General features: G+C 43.8%; 1 protein-coding gene across 2 annotated transcripts in view; it reads right to left on the bottom strand.

The window, feature by feature from the left end:
* The window catches only part of LOC112240277 (high affinity cationic amino acid transporter 1), a 57,177-nt gene that overhangs the window by 20,764 nt on the left and 22,065 nt on the right, over positions 1-14,348 (bottom strand). For both annotated transcript variants that reach the window (XM_042309531.1, XM_042309530.1), the window contains exons 4-7: positions 12,883-13,041; positions 12,589-12,754; positions 12,160-12,293; positions 5,138-5,360 (exon numbers count right to left, since the gene is read on the bottom strand). In XM_042309531.1, the coding sequence (XP_042165465.1) occupies positions 5,138-5,360; positions 12,160-12,293; positions 12,589-12,754; positions 12,883-13,041 (682 nt within the window). The remainder of the gene's footprint in view (positions 1-5,137; positions 5,361-12,159; positions 12,294-12,588; positions 12,755-12,882; positions 13,042-14,348) is intronic.

Genomic DNA, 14,348 nt, shown 5'->3' with positions numbered 1-14,348 from the left:
AATGTAACTCCCAGTAATGTAGCTCCCTGTAATGTAGCTGCAATGTAACTCCCTGTAATGTAGCTCCCTGTAATGTTGCTGTAATGTAGCTCCCTGCAATGTAGCTCCCTGTAATGTTGCTGTAATGTCTCTCCCTGTAATGTAGCTGTAATGTAGCTCCATGTAATGTAGCTCCCTGTAATGTAGCTGTAATGTAGCTCCCTGTAATGTTGCTGTAATGTAACTCCGAGTAATGTAGCTGCAATGTAACTCCCTCTATTGTAGCTCCCTGTAATGTAGCTCCCTGTAATGTTGCTGTAATGTAACTCCCTGTAATGTAGCTCCCTGTAATGTAGCTCCCTGTAATGTTGCTGTAATGTCTCTCCCTGTAATGTATCTGTAATGTAGCTCCATCTATTGTAGCTCCCTGTAATGTAGCTGTAATGTAGCTCCCTGTAACATAGCTCCCTGTAATGTAGCTCCCTGTAATGTAGCTCCCTGTAATGTAGCTCCCTGTAATGTAGCTGTAATGTAGCTCCCTGTAATGTAGCTGTAACGTAGCTCCCTGTAATGTAACTGTAACGTAGCTTCCTGTAATGTTGCTCCCTGAAATGTATCTCCCTGTAACATAGCTCCCTGTAATGTAGCTGTAACATAGCTCCCTGTAATGTTGCTCCCTGTAATGTTGCTCACTGTAATGTAGCTGTAATGTAGCTCCCTGTAATGTAGCTCTAATGTACCTCCCTGTAATGTTGCTCCCTGTAATGTAGCTCCATGTAATGTAGCTTTAACGTAGCTCCCTGTAATGTTGCTCCCTGTAATGTAGCTCCATGTAATGTAGCTTTAATGTAGCTCCCTGTAAAGTAGCTCCCTGTAAAGTAGCTCCCTGTAATGTAGCTCCCCGTAATGTAGCTCCCTGTAATGTAGCTCCCTGTAATGTAGCTGTAATGTAGCTGTAATGTAACTCCCTGTAATGTAGCTCCCTGTAATGTTGCTGTAATGTAGCTCCCTGTAATGTAGCTGCAATGTAACTCCCTGTAATGTAGCTCCCTGTAATATAGCTCCTGTAATGTAGCTGTAATGTAGCTCCCTGTAATGTAGCTCCCAGTAATGCTGCTTTAATGTAGCTCCCCTCTAATGTAGCTCCCTGTAATGTAGCTGTAATATAGCTCCCTGTAATGTAGCTCCCTGTAATGTAGCTCCCTGTAATGTTGCTGTAATGTAGCTCCCTGTAATGTAGCTGTAATGTAACTCCCTGTAATGTAGCTCCCTGTCATGTAGCTCCCTGTAATGTAGCTGTAATGTAGCTCCCTGTAATGTAGCTCCCTGTAACTGTAGCTAGCCCTGTAATGTAACTGTAATGTAGCTTCCTGTAATGTTGCTCCCTGAAATGTATCTCCCTGTAACATAGCTCCCTGTAATGTAGCTGTAACATAGCTCCCTGTAATGTTGCTCCCTGTAATGTTGCTCCCTGTAATGTAGCTGTAATGTAGCTCCCTGTAATGTAGCTCTAATGTACCTCCCTGTAATGTTGCTCCCTGTAATGTAGCTCCATGTAATGTAGCTTTAACGTAGCTCCTTGTAATGTTGTTCCCTGTAACGTAGCTCCCTGTAAAGTAGCTCCCTGTAAAGTAGCTCCCTGTAATGTAGCTCCCCGTAATGTAGCTCCCTGTAATGTAGCTCCCTGTAATGTAGCTGTAATGTAGCTCCCTGTAATGTTGCTCCATGTAATGTAGCTCCCTGTAATGTAGCTGTAATGTTGCTCCATGTAATGTAGCTCCCTGTAATGTAGCTGTAATGTAGCTCCCTGTAATGTAGCTATAATGTAGCTCCCTGTAATGTAGCTGTAATGTAGTTCCATGTAACGTAGCTCCCTGTAATGTATCTCCCTGTAACGTAGCTGTAATGTTCCTCCCTGTAATGTAGTTGTAATGTTGCTCCCTTACTAGACCTGACCCTTCCAACATTAACCTCTTGATGTCCCTCTGTCTGGGTACCACCTTGTTGTTAGCGATAACCATGTTGCTAGCGATAACCATGTTGTTAGCGACAACCATGTTGTTATTGATAACCATGTTGTTAGCGATAACCATGTTGTTAGTGACAACCTTGTTGTTAGCGACAACCATGTTGTTAGCGACAACCTTGTTGTCAGCGACAACCATGTCGTTAGCGATAACCATGTCGTTAGCGATAAGCAGGTTGTTAGCGATAACCTTGTTGTTAGCGATAACCTAGTCGTTAGTGATAACCATAGCGCTAGCGATAACCTTGTTGTTAGCGATACCCTTGCCGTTAGCGTTAACCGTGTATTTATCGATAACCATGTTGTTAGCGATAACCTTGTTGCTAGCGATAACCATGCTGTTAGCGATAACCTTGCCGCAAGCGATAACCATGGCGTCAGCGATAACCTTGTAGCTAGCGATAACCATGCTGTTAACGATAACCTTGTTGCTAACGATAACCATGTTGTTAGCGATAACCATGTTGTTAACAATAACCATCGTGTTAGTGATAACCATATTGTTAGCTATACCATGTCATTAGTGATAAGCATGTTGTTAGCGGTAAGCATGCTGTTAGCGATAACCATGTTGTTAGTGATAACCTTGTTGTTAGCGATAACCTTGTTGTTAGTGATAACCATGTTGTTAGTGATAACCATGCTGTTAGCAATAACCATGGCGTTAGTGATAGCCATGTTGTTAGTGATAACCATGTTGTTTGTGATAACCATGTTGTCAGGTGCACACACACAGACACATACAGGCACAAGATGGACGATCACACAGACGCATGCACAAACTGACACACACACACAGCTGGACAGCCGGACACATACAGACAGAATACAGGCAATGCCACGCAGGCCAGTCACATTGGGAGTTAATCACAGAGCAGCTAACACATTCAATTGATTCAAAATAGTAGATAAATATACATATTTTGTAATTGTTTTAGGCTTATGTTCATTTGGAATGTTTGAGTAGATTTTTTTAATGTTGATTTGTTGCAAGTGATTGAAGGTCCATGGATGGAGTTTTGGAAAGACAGTATCATTTGAACATTTTGGTTTGATTGGACTTTTATTTCCAAAGGGGTGTGATTTTCCTGCACTTACGATGTATGAGCAGGGTGATGAGATTTGACTGAAGGCTGGGGCATCCAATCACAGGACTGAAAGTGTTAGCAGGCAGGGGTTACGATAGTGATGAAGGGTGTTAGTGAGAGCAATTACCATTTTAAATAGTTAATATTCCTTCATGCATAAACACAGAGTTAGAGGCTCCATCCCAAACGGCATCGTACTCCCTATATTGCTCACTTCTTTAGACAAGACCCCTATGGACCCTGGTGTAATGTAGTGCACTATAAAGTTCCTTTGGACCCTAGTGCAATGTAGTGCACTATAAAGCCCTATGGACCCTGGTGCAATGTAGTGCACTATAAAGCCCTATGGACCCTAGTGCAATGTAGTGCACTATAAAGCCCTATGAACCCTGGTGTAATGTAGTGCACTATAAAGCCCTATGAACCCTGGTGTAATGTAGTGCACTATAAAGCCCTATGGACCCTGGTGCAATGTAGTGCACTATAAAGCCCTATGGACCCTGGTGTAATGTAGTGCACTATAATTAGAATAGGATGCCATGTGGGACAAATTCAAAATCATGAAACAGGCAATTCAGACAGAGAGATCAAGGTTGAAATAAAACACATTTCATTTTGGAATATCAGAAGACGCTAATCATTTAGACATCTTATCACAGACACGGAATGGAACTACACCCTCAGGAAAAAAAGGTGCCCTCTAGAACCTAATAGGGTTATTCGACTGTCCCCATTGAAGAACCCTTTGAAGAACCCTTGTTGGTTCCAGGTAGAACCTTTTTGGTTTTAAGTAGAGCTGTTTTGGCTTCAATGTAGAATCCTTTTCACACAGCATTTTACATGGTACCCAAACTGGTTCTTCCTGGAACCAACAAGGGTTATCCGACGGGGACAGCCGAAGAACCCTTTTGAAACACTTTTTTTCCTAACGTCTGGGAATCAAATTAGAAGTCTACAACTCAATGCCTTTAGAAACGCTAACGGGCAAGTGGTATATTGGCAACATATCACAACCCCCCGAGAGCCTTATTGCTATTATAAACTGGTTATCAACGAAATTAGAGCAGGAAAACTACATGTTTTGTCATATCCGTAGTATACGGTCTGATATACAGTATATCCTGCCTGTTTGGCCCTATCCGGGGGTGTCATCAGACGGGGCCACAGTGTCTCCTGACCCCTCCTGTCTCAGCCTCCAGTATTCATGCTGCAATAGTTTGTGTTATGGGGGCTAGGGTCAGTTTGTTATATCTGGAGTACTTCTCCTGTCTTATTCGGTGTCCTGTGTGAATTTAAGTATGCTCTCTCTAATTCTCTCTCTCTTTCTTGGAGGACCTGAGCCATGCCTCAGGACTACCTGCCATGATGACTCCTTGCTGTCCCCAGTCCACCTGGCCGTGCTGCTGCTCCAGTTTCAACTGTTCTGCCTGTGATTATTATTATTTGACCCTGCTGGTCATTTATGAACATTTGAACATCTTGGCCATGTTCTGTTATAATCTCCACCCGGCACAGCCAGAAGAGACTGGCCACCCCACATAGCCTGGTTCCTCTCTAGGTTTCTTCCTAGGTTCTGGCCTTTCCAGGGAGTTTTTCCTAGCCAACGTGCTTCTACACCTGCATTGCTTGCTGTTTGGGGTTTTAGGCTGGGTTTCTGTACAACACTTTGTGACATCAGCTGATGTAAGAAGGGCTTTATAAATACATTTGATTGATTGATTTGATATACCACGTCTGTTAGCCAATCAGCATTCAGGGCTCGAACCACCCAGTTTATAATGAACATGATATACCTGTTAGATTTATGGGACAATATGACAGATCTCTCTACTGATATTAATAGACAGCTGGGGAATCAAATACCCCCATGGTTAAATATATACTCACTAAGAGACACACACACGCACACACCTGGTGGTGTGAGCTAAACTCACTGATCACATCAGCAGGGTGTGTGTGTACATACAGGTTAGTTTGTCTAGGTGAGGCTAGGTGTGTGTGTTGAATCACCTTCTATACATAGATGTACAGCATGTGTACTAACCTGGTGGACAGAGCACACAGTGACCCTACAGCCACAGCGTAAGTGGCTCCCTCCCAGCCTACATATTTAAAGGCTGCGGGCAGAGGACTGTTGTTGTCTAGGAGGTAGTAGGGCATCATCATGGTGAGAGCAGCAGACACTCCGAAGTAGGCCACGAAGCAGATGAGGAGAGACGACACGATGCCTATGGGAATGGCCTTCTGAGGGTTCTTCACCTCCTCACCTGGGGGCAGATGTCAGAGGTTAGAGGTCAGATGTCAGGGGTTAGATGTCAAAGGTTCCTCAAGATCTACACAACCTATTTCAAAGAGAAAGAAAGTTAATGTTCTAAATGAATGAAGACGTCTTCGTTGCGTAGGTCTTCACACCCCAGAATTCATTATTGGTGGAGAACCTTGGGCAGCCATAATAGCTGTCAATCATTTTGAATAATATTCAAAAAATATGTATCTAATTTTGTGATTCCGATCTTGTCTCATCTCTGCAACTCCCCAATGTGCTCGGGAGAGGCGTATGTCGAGTCATGCGTTCTCCGAAACATGACCAAACCGTACTTCTTAATATCACCCATCCGCTTAACCAGGAAGCTGCACCAATGTGTCGGAGGAAGCACCGTTTAACTGACGACCGAAGTCAGCCTGCACTTTCCCAGCCAACCCAAGGAGTCGCTAAAAAAAAAAAAACAATCTAACAGCCCTCCAAGTAGACAATTCTAGTGAAGTGTAAAACGTGTAGTTTTTAATATGTAGTAAAATCGCAGTAGGATTTGATAATTTACCTTGTGATTTCATAATATAAATGTAGAGATTCATAACTAATTTCTTCCATTCCATGAGCCACGTAAAGCCCCTCCGGCCAAACCCTCCCCTAAACCGGACGATGCTGGCCCAAACCCTCCCCTAACCCGGACGATGCTGGGCCAAACCCTCCCCTAACCCGGACGACGCTGGGCCAAACCCTCCCCTAAACCGGACGATGCTGGGCCAATTGTGCACCGCCCAATGGGACTGCTGGTCACGGCCAGTAATGACACAGCTTGGGATTGAACCCCAGGTTGTCGTGTTGAATAATATTCAGAAAGTATTCAGACCTATTGATTCATTCCACGTTTTGTTACATTACAGCCTTATTCTAACATATATATATTTTTATCCTCAGCAATCTACACACAATACCCCATAATAACAAAGCGAAAACCGGTTTGGATAATTGATTGCACATTTATTAAAAATAAAAAACAGATACCTTATTTACATTTTCAGACCCTTTGCTATAAGACTTGAAATTGAGCTCAGGTGCATCCTTGAGATGTTTCTATGACTTTAGATTCCAAGATGGCGTAGAAGTCTTGGTCTTGTCCCGTCCCGTGTATATTTCGTTTCATCATACAGTGGGGAGAACAAGTATTTGATACACTGCCGATTTGCAGGTTTTCCTACTTACAAAGCATGTAGAGGTCTGTCATTTCTATCATAGGTACACTTCAACTGTGAGAGACGGAATCTAAAACAAAAATCCAGAAGATCACATTGTATGATTTTTAAGTAATTAATTTTCATTTTATTGCATGACATAAGTATTTGATACTTCAGAAAGGCAGAACGTAATATTTGGTACAGAAACCTTTGTATGCAATTACAGAGATCATACGTTTCCTGTAGTTCTTGACCAGGTTTGCACACACTGCAGCTGGTCTGCCGACCATTCGAGGTGGTTTAAACTCTTCCATCACTGGATGCCCATCTGCCCGCTGTCTGAATCGCTGTGTCTCCAGCTCGCCTAGCATACTACTGAATTGGCTCCCTGACTCAGCTATTGCTACTCACTGGACCCTATGATCACTCGGCTACACATGCCTCGCCCTAATGCCAGTATGCCTATTGCTGTTTTGGTTACTGATTATTATTAGTGCACTACATTGTCCATAACTGTTTTAGTTAGTGATTGTCTTATTTTACTGTAGAGCCTCCAGCCCTGCCCAATATGCCTTGGCTAGCCCTTTAATTCCACCCCCCAATCATGCGTGACCTCACCTGGCTTAACTGGTGCCTCTAGAGACAAAACCTCTCTCATTGTCACTCAATGCTTAGGTTTACCTCCACTGTACTTATATCCTTCCATAGCCTTGTCTAAACATTATGCCTTGAATCTATTCTTCCGTGTCGAGAATTCTGCTCTTTTTACTCTCTGTTCCGAGCGCACTAGACGACCAGTTCTTACAGCCTTTAGCCGTGTTCTTATCCTACTCCTCCTCTGTTCCCCTGGTAATGAAGAGGTTAATCCAGGCCCTGCAGCCCCCAGCACCACTTCTATTCCCCAGGTGCTCTTTTTTGTTGACTTCTGAAACTGTAAAAGCCTTGGTTTCATGCATGTTGACATTAGAAGCCACCTCCCTAAGTTTGTTTTATCCACTGCTTTAGCACACTCCATCAACCCGGATTTCCTAGCCGTGTCTCAATCCTGCCTTAGGAAGGCCACCAAAAATCCTGACATTTCCATCCCTAACTATAACATTTTCCGACAAGATAGAAATGCCAAAGGGGGCAGAGTTGCAATCTGCTGCAGAGATAGCCTGCAGAGTTCTGTCATACTATCCAGGTCTGTGCCCAAACAGTTCGAGCTTTAACTTTTAAAAATCCACCTTTCCAGAAACAAGTCTCTCACCGTTGACGCTTGTTATTAACCCCCTTCAGCTCACAGCTGTTCCCTGGACACAATATGTGAATTGATTGCCCCCTCTCTATATACAGAGGTCGTCCTGTTAGGTAACCTAAACTGGGACATGCTTAACACCCTGGCCGTCCTACTATCTAAGCTAGATAGCCTCAATCTCACACAAATGATCAAGGAACCTACCAGGTAGAACCCTAAATCCGTAACCATGGGCACCCTCTTAGATATCATCCTGACCAACTTTCCCTCTAAATACACCTCTGCTGTCTTCAACCAGGATCTCAGCGATCACTGCCTCATTGCCTGCGTGCATAATGGATCCACGGTCAAACGACCACCCCTCATCACTGTCAAACGCTCCCTAAAACACTTCAGCGAGCAGGCCTTTCTAATCGACCTGTCCCGGCTATCCTGGAAGGATATTGACCTCATTCCATCAGTAGAAGATGCCTGGTTGCTCTTTAAAAGTGCTTTCCTCACCATCTTAAATAAGCATGGCCCATTCAAAAAATAGAACTAAGAACAGATTTAGCCCTTGGTTCACCCCAGACTTGACTGCCCTCGACCAGCACAAAAACATCCTGTGGCGTACTGCATTAGCATCAAATAGCCCCTGCGAGTCAGGAACCAATTTACTCAGTCAGTTAGGAACCAATAACCCCCCCACTGCGACCTGTATGCTCTCGTTGACTGGCCTTCACCACATATTTGTCACCAAACCCACTGGCTCCAGGTCATCTATAAGTCTCTGCTAGGTAAAGCCCTGCCTTATCTCAGCTCACGTGTCACCATAGCAACACCCACCTGTAGCACGCTCTCCAGCAGGTATATTTCACTGGTCACCATAGTAACACCCACCTCTAGCACGTTCTCCAGCAGGTATATTTCACTGGTCACCATAGTAACACCCACCTCTAGCACGTTCTCCAGCAGGTATATTTCACTGGTCACCATAGTAACACCCACCTGTAGCCCATTCTCCAGCAGGTATAACACCCACCTGTAGCACGTTCTCTAGCAGGTATATTTCACTGGTCACCATAGTAACACCCACCTGTAGCTGGCTCTCCAGCAGGTATATTTCACTGGTCACCATAGCAACACCCACCTGTAGCATGCTCTCCAGCAGGTATATTTCACTGGTCACCATAGCAACACCCACCTGTAGCATGCTCTCCAGCAGGTATATTTCACTGGTCACCATAGCAACACCCACCTGTAGCACGTTCTCCAGCAGGTATATTTCACTGGTCACCATAGCAACACCCACCTCTAGCACGTTCTCCAGCAGGTATATTTCACTGGTAACCATAGCAACGCCCACCTGTATCATGCTCTCCAGCAGGTATATCTCACTGGTCACCATAGTAACACCCACCTGTAGCACATTCTCCAGCAGGTATAACACCCACCTGTAGCACGTTCTCTAGCAGGTATATTTCACTGGTCACCATAGTAACACCCACCTGTAGCATGCTCTCCAGCAGGTATATCTCACTGGTCACCATAGTAACACCCACCTGTAGCACGTTCTCCAACAGGTATATTTCACTGGTCACCATAGCAACACCCACCTGTAGCACATTCTCCGGCAGGTATATTTGACTGGTCTTCCCCAAAGGCCTTGGCCCCCTTTCCTTCCAGTTCTCTGCTGCCAATGATTGGAACAAATTGCAAAAATCACTGAAGCTGAAGACTTATATCTCCCTCTCTAACTTTAAGCACCAGTTGTCAGAGCAGCTTACCGATCATTGTACCTGTACACAGCCCATCTGTAAATAGCCCATCCAACTACCTCATCCCCATATTGTTATTTATCTTCACTATCTCTACTTGCACATCATCATCTGCACATCTATCACTCCAGTGTTTAATTTACTAAATTGTAATTATTATTATCCTCTATTGCCTATTTATTGCTTACCTCCCTACTCTTACCTAATTTGCACACACTGTATATAGATTGTTCTATTGTATTATTGACTGTATGTTTGTTTATGTGTAACTCTGTGTTGTTGTATGTGTCGAACTGCTTTGCTTTATCTTGGCCAGGTCGCAGTTGTAAATGAGAACTTGTTCTCAACTGGCCTACCTGGTTAAATAAAGGTGAAATAAAAAAATACTTGATTGGAGTCCACATGTGGTAAATTCAATTGATTGGACATGATTTGGAAAGTCCCACACCTCTCTATATAAGGTCCTACAGTTGACAGTGCATGTCAGAGCAAAAACCAAGCTATTAGGTTGAAGGGATTGTCCATAGTGCTCCGAGACAGGATTGTGTCGAGGCACAGAGTACTGAGTAAAGGGTCTGAATCCTTATGTAAATGTGATAGATAAAAAAATGTATATACTTTTGCAAAAAAATCTAAAAACCTTTTACTTTCCCTATACACTGTCCACAGGTAAAACAGCCTGGTTCACTGATTTAGAGGCAGTGGAAATGTGTAGTGACTGTCTGACTGGACAGCAGCTTAGCCCATGTCCTCAATGACCTCTGACCCCTGTAGAACCTCCTAACCCTAAACCCTATCCCTAACCTTAACCCTAACCCTAAACCCTGTGACTGTCTGACTGGACAGCAGCTTACCCCATGACCTCAATGACCTCTGACCCCTGTAGAACCTCCTAACCCTAAACCCTATCCCTAACCTTAACCCTAAACCCTGTGACTGTCTGACTTATTTAGGCGTGCCATAACAACAAAGAGGTTGAATAGTTGACTCAAGACATTTCAGATTTTATTTTTTTAATTAATTTGGTAATGTTTAGAAAATATAATTCCACTTTGACATAATGGGGTATTGTGTGGAGCTCAGTCACAACAACTCTCAATGTTTTAAATTCAGGCTGTAACTCAACAAACTGTAGAAAATGTGAAGGGGTGTGAATTCTTTCTGAAGAGACTGAATGTCTCCCTAAGAGTTGATTCAGGTTGGTAGAATACGTTCTGAAGAGACTGAATGTCTCCCTAAGAGTTGATTCAGGTTGGTAGAATATGTTCTGAAGAGACTGAATGTCTCCCTAAGAGTTGATTCAGGTTGGTAGAATACATTCTGAAGAGACTGAATGTCTCCCTAAGAGTTGATTCAGGTTGGTAGAATACGTTCTGAAGAGACTGAATGTCTCCCTAAGAGTTGATTCAGGTTGGTAGAATACATTCTGAAGAGACTGAATGTCTCCCTAAGAGTTGATTCAGGTTGGTAGAATACGTTCTGAAGAGACTGAATGTCTCCCTAAGAGTTGATTCAGGTTGGTAGAATACGTTCTGAAGAGACTGAATGTCTCCCTAAGAGTTGATTCAGGTTGGTAGAATACGTTCTGAAGAGACTGAATGTCTCCCTAAGAGTTGATTCAGGTTGGTAGAATACATTCTGAAGAGACTGAATGTCTCCCTAAGAGTTGATTCAGGTTGGTAGAATACATTCTGAAGAGACTGAATGTCTCCCTAAGAGTTAATTCAGGTTGGTAGAATACGTTCTGAAGAGACTGAATGTGTCCCTAAGAGTTGATTCAGGTTGGTAGAATACATTCTGAAGAGACTGAATGTCTCCCTAAGAGTTGATTCAGGTTGGTAGAATACATTCTGAAGAGACTGAATGTCTCCCTAAGAGTTGATTCAGGTTGGTAGAATACATTCTGAAGAGACTGAATGTCTCTCTAAGAGTTGATTCAGGTTGGTAGAATACATTCTGAAGAGACTGAATGTCTCCCTAAGAGTTGATTCAGGTTGGTAGAATACGTTCTGAAGAGACTGAATGTCTCCCTAAGAGTTGATTCAGGTTGGTAGAATATGTTCTGAAGAGACGGAATGTCTCCCTAAGAGTTGATTCAGGTTGGTAGAATACATTCTGAAGAGACTGAATGTGTCCCTAAGAGTTGATTCAGGTTGGTAGAATACATTCTGAAGAGACTGAATGTCTCCCTAAGAGTTGATTCAGGTTGGTAGAATACATTCTGAAGAGACTGAATGTGTCCCTAAGAGTTGATTCAGGTTGGTAGAATACGTTCTGAAGAGACTGAATGTCTCCCTAAGAGTTGATTCAAGTTGGTAGAATTATATTCCAAATGATTCCCAGCTGTAATGGCTGCCGAAGGTTTTTCCACCAAGTAATACCTCAGGGGGGTGAAGACATATGCAATCAATTCATCTTCATTTTACATGTCTTAGAAATGTAGAAAATGTTCACAGCGTTTTATTTCTCTTTTGAAAAGGTTGAGTAAGTTGTGTAGATTGATAGTAAAAAACAATCCCTTTTAGATGTAATTTGAAGACCGTGGAGGTTTCACCAGCGACGTGTGTTTCAGTACCTCCACTGGTGATGTAAGTTGGCGCCTCCCACACTGACCTGTCGTGGCGATACAGTCGAATCCCACGAAGGCGTAGAAACAGGTGGCAGCGCCTGATAGGACACCGGTGAAGCCAAATGGCATGAACCCGCCCACTCCTAGACTCTCCGCCGACAGCAAGGGCTCTGTCATGCTGAGAGAAAGATAGATCATTAAATACACACTAGTATACTGTGTGTGTGTGTGTGTGTGTGTGTGTGTGTGTGTGTGTGTGTGTGTGTAATTGGAATTTTATTACGATCCCATTTAGAGAAAGCCACGTCCACTCTTCCTGGGGTTCACACAAGACATAAAACACAAAACATCATACAGAACATTAATAGACAAGAACAGAAAAAGGACAGAACTGGTTTTATTTATTATTTATTATTTTATTTAACCTTCATTTAACTAGGCAACTACATACGTGTGTGTGTGTGTGTGTTTACTTTTGGCTGGAGTTGTTGTGTAAGATGACATCAGGGTCCAGATGCCAGTTCTTCAGGGTTCCTTTGACCAGTCCAGAGACCACCATAAATAACAACACCAGGACGTTGATACACGTAAACACCTTGTTGACAACAGCTGACTCCTTCACTCCAAACGACAACAGACCTACAGAGAGAGAACGTTTATTATAAAATAGGAAAAAGGGAAGAAGAGAGAGTTGAAGATTAGAGCTGAAAGACGGGTGAAGGTGTGTGTGTGTGTGTGTGTGAGTGTGTGTGTGTGTGTGTGTGTACCTGTGAGGGTGATGATGATGAGCACAGCGAACATGTCAGGGTACTCTGCCAGTATCCCAGGTGCTTTCATGGTCATGTACTGTCTGCAGAACGCCTCTATATGTTTCCCTGTCAACTCATCAAACGTAGCGCTCCATGCCCGTGCTACACTGGAGGTACCTGGGGAGGGAGGGACAGACACAGAGACAAACAGAGAGACAGATAGAGGGAGAGACAGAGAGGGAGAGACAGAGAGGGAGAGACAGAGACAGATAGAGGGAGAGACAGAGACAGACAGAGGGAGAGACAGAGACAGATAGAGGGAGAGAGAGACAGACAGAGGGAGAGACAGAGACAGATAGAGACAGAGAGGGAGAGAGAGAGAGAGAGACAGAGACAGATAGAGGGAGAGACAGAGAGATGAAAAGAGAGTGAAAGGTATGTACCAAACATTTGCATATATAATTTATTTAAAGAACCAACTCAACCCCTAGCCCATTCTAAACTACCCAACTCTCTACCCAACACTCTACCCAACACTCTACCCAACTCTCTACCTAACACTCTACCCAACTCTCTAACCAAGACCCAACTCTAGACCCAACACACCCAAGATGACCCAACTCTCTACCCAACTCTCTACCCAACTCTCTACCCAAACAATTTGCAATACCCAATATAATACCCAATTTAAACTCTACCCAACTCTCTACCCAACACTCTACCCAACTCTCTACCCAACTCTCTACCCAACTCTCTACCCAACACTCTACCCAACTCTCTACCCAACTCTCTACCCAACTCTCTACCCAACACTCTACCTAACACTCTACCCAACACTCTACCTAACACTCTACCTAACACTCTACCCAACACTCTACCCAACTCTCTACCCAACTCTCTACCCAACTCTCTACCCAACTCTCTACCCAACACTCTACCCAACTCTCTACCCAACACTCTACCCAACTCTCTACCCAACTCTCTACCCAACTCTCTACCCAACACTCTACCCAACTCTCTACCCAACTCTCTACCCAACTCTCTACCCAACACTCTACCCAACACTCTACCCAACTCTCTACCCAACACTCTACCCAACTCTCTACCCAACTCTCTACCCAACACTCTACCCAACTCTCTACCCAACACTCTACCCAACTCTCTACCCAACACTCTACCCAACTCTCTACCCAACACTCTACCCAACACTCTACCCAACTCTCTACCCAACACTCTACCCAACTCTACCCAACTCTCTACCCAACTCTCTACCCAACTCTCTACCCAACTCTCTACCCAACACTCTACCCAACTCTCTACCCAACTCTCTACCCAACACTCTACCCAACTCTCTACCCAACTCTCTACCCAACTCTCTACCCAACTCTCTACCCAACTCTCTACCTAACTCTCTACCCAACTCTCACCACATATGAAGCAAGTTAGTGATCTAACAATAAAAGCTCTGTCTTTACACTGAGTAT

Source organism: Oncorhynchus tshawytscha, linkage group LG30 (genome assembly GCF_018296145.1).
Source record: "Oncorhynchus tshawytscha isolate Ot180627B linkage group LG30, Otsh_v2.0, whole genome shotgun sequence".
Taxonomy (NCBI): Eukaryota; Metazoa; Chordata; class Actinopteri; order Salmoniformes; family Salmonidae; genus Oncorhynchus; species Oncorhynchus tshawytscha.
Note: the sequence above shows the minus strand (reverse complement) of the source record. Positions and strands in the feature narration are given on the sequence as shown.